The 5,223-nt window shown below is 50.1% G+C and overlaps 1 protein-coding gene across 1 annotated transcript; it reads left to right on the forward strand.

Annotated features, from left to right (window-relative positions):
- The first annotated feature begins 782 nt into the window (after positions 1-782).
- LOC309546846 (G-protein coupled receptor 151-like) lies at positions 783-2,507 on the forward strand. Its single transcript, XM_082246541.1, has one exon. The coding sequence runs from the start codon at positions 844-846 to the stop codon at positions 2,044-2,046; it is 1,203 nt and encodes a 400-aa protein (XP_082102667.1). The 5' UTR covers positions 783-843; the 3' UTR covers positions 2,047-2,507.
- The last annotated feature ends 2,716 nt before the right edge of the window (positions 2,508-5,223 follow it).

A 5,223-nucleotide genomic window follows, 5' to 3' on the forward strand; every position in this document is an offset into this window, starting at 1 on the left:
AACCCCCAGCCTGATATTGCAGACGAACTACAAACTCCAGCCTAACACAGGACAGGAACTACAAACCCAGCTTGGCTTGACATTAGAAAGGAACTACAAGTCTGAGAAGAACTACAACTCTAAGCTTCACCTAGTAGACTACAAGCCCAAGTCTTTTCAGGTAGATGATTCAATCAAGTGCCAGACCTGTTGCCTGCCATGAACTACAAATCATACCCTGACCAGGTACATGAGATGGAATGCAAGCCTAAGTTAGAGGGACTACAAGTCCCAGCCGGCATTAGATTGTGAACAAGATGGATGAGCTAGATGGAAGGGTTCAGCCTCATGTTATCTGGGCAGAGCATTGACATGATGGCACAGGTGAGTGTAGGTGGCAGTTACCCCAGGGCAGTGCCCACTCCCCAGTCACCCTTCCCCCCAGCCTGTTGACCTTGAGTGGCTGCAAAGCTCCAGAAGCCCAGATCCCAGCTGGCAGTGCCAGGGCTCCAGCAGCCACAGCTGTGCAGGATGACTTTAGGAAATGAGGGGGATGAACTGCCATTAATGGGGAGGCAGGAGAGGGGAGGGTGGCTGTGCCTGGTGCTATGTGCACTTTCCACGCCTCTCTTTATCACAACTAGACGAGGAGAGAAGATTCAGCACCACATCAGATGGACAGCAGCACCAGCCGCTGGACTCCGCTCCGCTCCGCAGGTCGGCTCCTCTGAGCTCTCCCGACTTCACTCCCGACTCAACAGGTGAAGCTCATGCGGATGGACTAAAACTCCGGAGAGCTGGAAGTGTGAGGAGCATTTTATACCGATCTGGGGTTCTGAATGACTGCCTGGCCCTAGGAATCTAATGCCCAGCTTCTCCTTCAGGACCATGAACAGCTCCGACCCCTTGGCTCTCTCAGGCGGGTTGGACCCCTCGGAGGTGGGCACAGAGATCACTGTGGTCCTGCCTTTGTTCCTCAGCACCATCTGCCTGGTGGGCTTGGGTGGGAATTTACTCCTCATCGCCATCCTCATCCATGATTTCAGGAAAGGGAAATGTTCAGTGGTCAACTGCTTGGTCATCAACCTGGGGGTCACCGACTTGCTGCTCATCCTCTTCTGCATCCCAGTGAGAATTGTCACCTATGCCAAGCAGTCTTGGCTCTTTGGGGGTTTTGTCTGTAAGACCACTGAGTGGTTCCTCCAGAGCTGCCTGATAGCCAAGAGCCTGACCCTGGCCGCCATAGGGCAAGCCCGCTACAAGCATGTCATCACCCCACCCAAGTTCATCACTTTCAGCCAGAGACATGTGGTGCTGGTCCTGCTCTTCTCCTGGTCCTTGTCCCTCCTGCTGCCCCTGCCACACCTCATCTTCACCCAGCTCACCATGGGTCAGGAGGGCTTGACTTGCTCCTTTGATATCCCAGAAAATGCGGCCAACTTTATGAACGTCTTCAGCAAGTTGTACCCGGTGTTGGCATATGTCCTACCCATGGTTTTCACCTTCTTCTGCTACATAAGGGCTCTGCGGAGGAAGGAAAGGAGGAACCGCGTGCCCAACCCCCGCGGTCTCAGCAGGAAGATCACCTCCATGCTGATGAGTGTGAGCTTGGCGTTTGAAGCCATGTGGCTCCCAGAGTGGATTGTGTGGATCTGGGCCAGGCATAGCAATTATGGCATCCTACAGCCCCCCAATGCCCTGATGGTCTTGGCTCAGGTCATCCTGTTCTTGAACTCCACCTTAAATCCTGGAGTGTTCCTAGCAGTGTCTGAGGAGTTCAGAGAGGGCTTCAAGAGCATCTGGAGGAGAATGAAGTGTGAGAAGTGTGAGGACACTGGGGGTGCTCCCAGGGCTGGGGGGGAGAATGGAGCAGATATGATGCCCAGCACCATACAGTCTTTGCAGGACTTCCAATGCTCAACCACTGCCCACCGACTTTCTCAGGACTCCAAAACCAAGGAGGAGAAGATTCTCCCAGATGTAGAGCACTTCTGGCAGGACCGCAGGAACACCACAGCTGGGGAGGACAATGACCCCATGCCCTGGGAGCACCAGGATAAACTCTAGAGCATGGGACCATATGTTCCAACTCCTGGGTTGTGTGGGCAGCAGAGATGGGTTCTCTTTAGAGGTTGTGGGCTCCAGACTAGACAAGGAAGGGTTAAATGGACAGGGCTGAAGCCTATTGAGTTTCTTGTCTGAAGAACCAAACCAGTGAAGGGTCAAGTCTAGAACTTCCCAAGGACTGGCAAGCTTGGACAGCCTGTGACTCCTCAGCTGTTGTTCCACCAGAAGTAAAGGCTTTGGGGTCATGGATGGCCAGCAGCTGGAGAGCCACCGACTAGAGTAGACCGGTCCTGAGTCCTGCAGGCAGTGAGCACTGTACCTGTGTCTGGTGTGATGTGAAGTTCTACAACATCTACAAGTAAAAGTGGTCAGCAAGTTGTTGGGGTCGGTGATTGTCTCTTCAGTGTAGCAATGCAGAGGTCTACCTTACCCTTCTCTTCCCATCCTTCTCTGCTCCCTCTCTCTCTTCCCATCCTTCTCTGCTACCTCTCTCTCTCTTCCCATCCTTCTCTGCTACCTCTCTCTCTCTCTTCCCATCCTTCTCTGCTACCTCTCTCTTCCCATCCTTCTCTGCTACCTCTCTCTTCCCATCCTTCTCTGCTACCTCTCTCTTCCCATCCTTCTCTGCCACCTCTCTCTCTCTTCCCATCCTCCTCTGCTACCTCTCTCTCTCTCTTCCCATCCTTCTCTGCTACCCCCCCCCTCTCTCTTCCCATCCTTCTCTGCTACCTCTCTCTTCCCATCCTTCTCTGCTACCTCTCTCTTCCCATCCTTCTCTGCTACCTCTCTCTTCCCATCCTTCTCTGCTACCTCTCTCTTCCCATCCTTCTCTGCCACCTCTCTCTCTCTCTCTTCCCATCCTTCTCTGCTACCTCTCTCTCTCTCTCTCTTCCCATCCTTCTCTGCTACCCCTCTCTCTCTCTTCCCATCCTTCTCTGCCACCTCTCTCTCTCTTCCCATCCTTCTCTGCTACCCCTCTCTCTCTCTTCCCATCCTTCTCTGCTACCCCCCTCTCTCTTCTCATCCTTCTCTGCCACCTCTCTCTCTCTTCCCATCCTTCTCTGCTACCCCTCTCTCTCTCTTCCCATCCTTCTCTGCCACCTCTCTCTCTTCCCATCCTTCTCTGCCACCTCTCTCTCTCTCTTCCCATCCTTCTCTGCTACCCCTCTCTCTCTCTTCCCATCCTTCTCTGCCACCTCTCTCTCTCTTCCCATCCTTCTCTGCCACCTCTCTCTCTCTTCCCATCCTTCTCTGCTACCTCTCTCTCTCTCTCTCTCTTCCCATCCTTCTCTGCTACCCCTCTCTCTCTCTCTTCCCATCCTTCTCTGCTACCCCTCTCTCTCTCTTCCCATCCTTCTCTGCCACCTCTCTCTCTCTTCCCATCCTTCTCTGCTACCCCTCTCTCTCTTCCCATCCTTCTCTGCTACCCCTCTCTCTCTCTCTTCCCATCCTTCTCTGCTACCCCTCTCTCTCTCTCTCTCTCTCTTCACATCCTTCCCTCTCTCTTCCCGTCATTCTCTCCCCCCCCTCTCTCTCTTACTCTCTATCTCTCTCTCTCTCTTTTTCTCTCTCTGCCCCCTTCTCTCCCTTTGTCTCTTGTTCTCTCTCTCTCTCTTTTTGCTCTTTCTCTCCATCTCTCTCTCTGTCTCTCTCTCCCCTCTCTATTTCTATCTCCCTCACTCCCTTTCTCCCCTCCATCTCACTCTCCTCTCTCTTTATTTTTCCCTCTCTCCCCCCTCTCTTTCTTTGTCTCTTTCTATCTCTATCCCTCTCCTTCCCTCTCTCATCCCCAATTCTCTCTCTATCTTTCCAGGTTCTCTCTTTTTCTGTGTGGCTCTCTCTTTCCCCCTTTCTCTCCCCCCCCAATCAATTCTCTCTCTTTCTATCCCCTCTTATCATTCTATCTTTCTTTCTCTGTTACCCCCCCCCCCCACCCCTACCCCTACCCATCTATTCATCTTGCTTTCCGTCTTTACCTTTATTTCCCTCTTTCTGCTATGACCTCCCATTATCTCTATTACTCTTCTCTCTCTCCTTTTCTTTCTATTCCCCTCTCCCTCCCTCTGCCCCCCCCCCCCTCTAATTCTCGCTTCCTCTCTTTCTCCCCCCCCTCTCTCTCCTTCTCTCACCTTTTCTCCCACCCCCCCCCCCACACTTACTTTGTTTGTCCCTATCTCTCTTTCCCATTCACTCCTCTATCTATATTTCCTTCTCTATCCTTAGGCTCACCCTCATCCCTCCTTCTTTCTCTTTATTTTCTTCTTTATCTGTCTTTCCTTCTTCCTGTTGCTACCCCCTATTCTCTCTATTTACTACTCCTTTTATTTCTCTCTTCCTCTACTTCTCTCTCCCTCTCCCCCCCCCAGCTCTCTCTCCCTCGAATTCTCCCCCCCCCATCTCTCTCTCCCTCTAATTCTCTCCCCCCCCCCATCTCTCTCCTCTATCTCCCTCTAATTCTCTCTCCCTCTAATTCTCTCTCCCTCCCCCCCCCATCTCTCTCTCCCTCGAATTCTCTCTCCCTCCCCCCCCCCCCAATCTCTCTCTCCCTCTAATGCTCTCTCCCTCCCCCCCCATCTCTCTCTCTCTCTCTCCCTCTAATTCTCTCTCCCTCTAACTCTCTCTCCCTCTCCCCCCCCCCCATCTCTCTCTCTCTCTCCTTCTGTCTCCTCCTCTCCTTTTCTTTGTGCACCCTTTTTTCAGTCTCCTTACCACTGCTCCCCTCCATATCTTTCTCTCTTTTTGTTTCTTTATACACTCCCTATATTTATTTTATTTTTATTTTTTTTGCTTTGTTTTTTTTTTCCCCCTCTTTTTCTTGATAGTAAAAGAGGTTTGGTGGGAGATTGTTCTTATTTGAAGCAAATGAAAAATGTGACTTTGTTTGTTGAAATAAAATGTATAAAATGTGTGTTTCTGTTGTAGACCTGATATATCTGTGCTGAGGGAAATGCTTCATGCTCCACTCATATTAATATGATAAATTATGTGAATGGGGTACAACATAGATATTTCAATTTCTATGTACATACAGTATGTTATTTATTTATTTATTTTTAAATTAAACATATTCAAAAAGAGGCTATTGAAAAGATGCTAAATAATAATAAATAATAATAGTAATAATAATAATAATAATAATAATAATAATAATAATATTAAATAATAATTCTTCTTATT

The sequence above is a fragment of the Pelophylax lessonae genome (genome assembly GCF_965119305.1).
Source record: "Pelophylax lessonae genome assembly, chromosome: 1".
In the NCBI taxonomy this organism is placed as follows: Eukaryota; Metazoa; Chordata; class Amphibia; order Anura; family Ranidae; genus Pelophylax; species Pelophylax lessonae.

Excerpts from the sequence above, each read along its gene's own strand:
- LOC309546846 (XM_082246541.1), top strand. The coding sequence starts at position 844 with ATGCCCAGCTTCTCCTTCAGGACCATGAACAGCTCCGACCCCTTGGCT.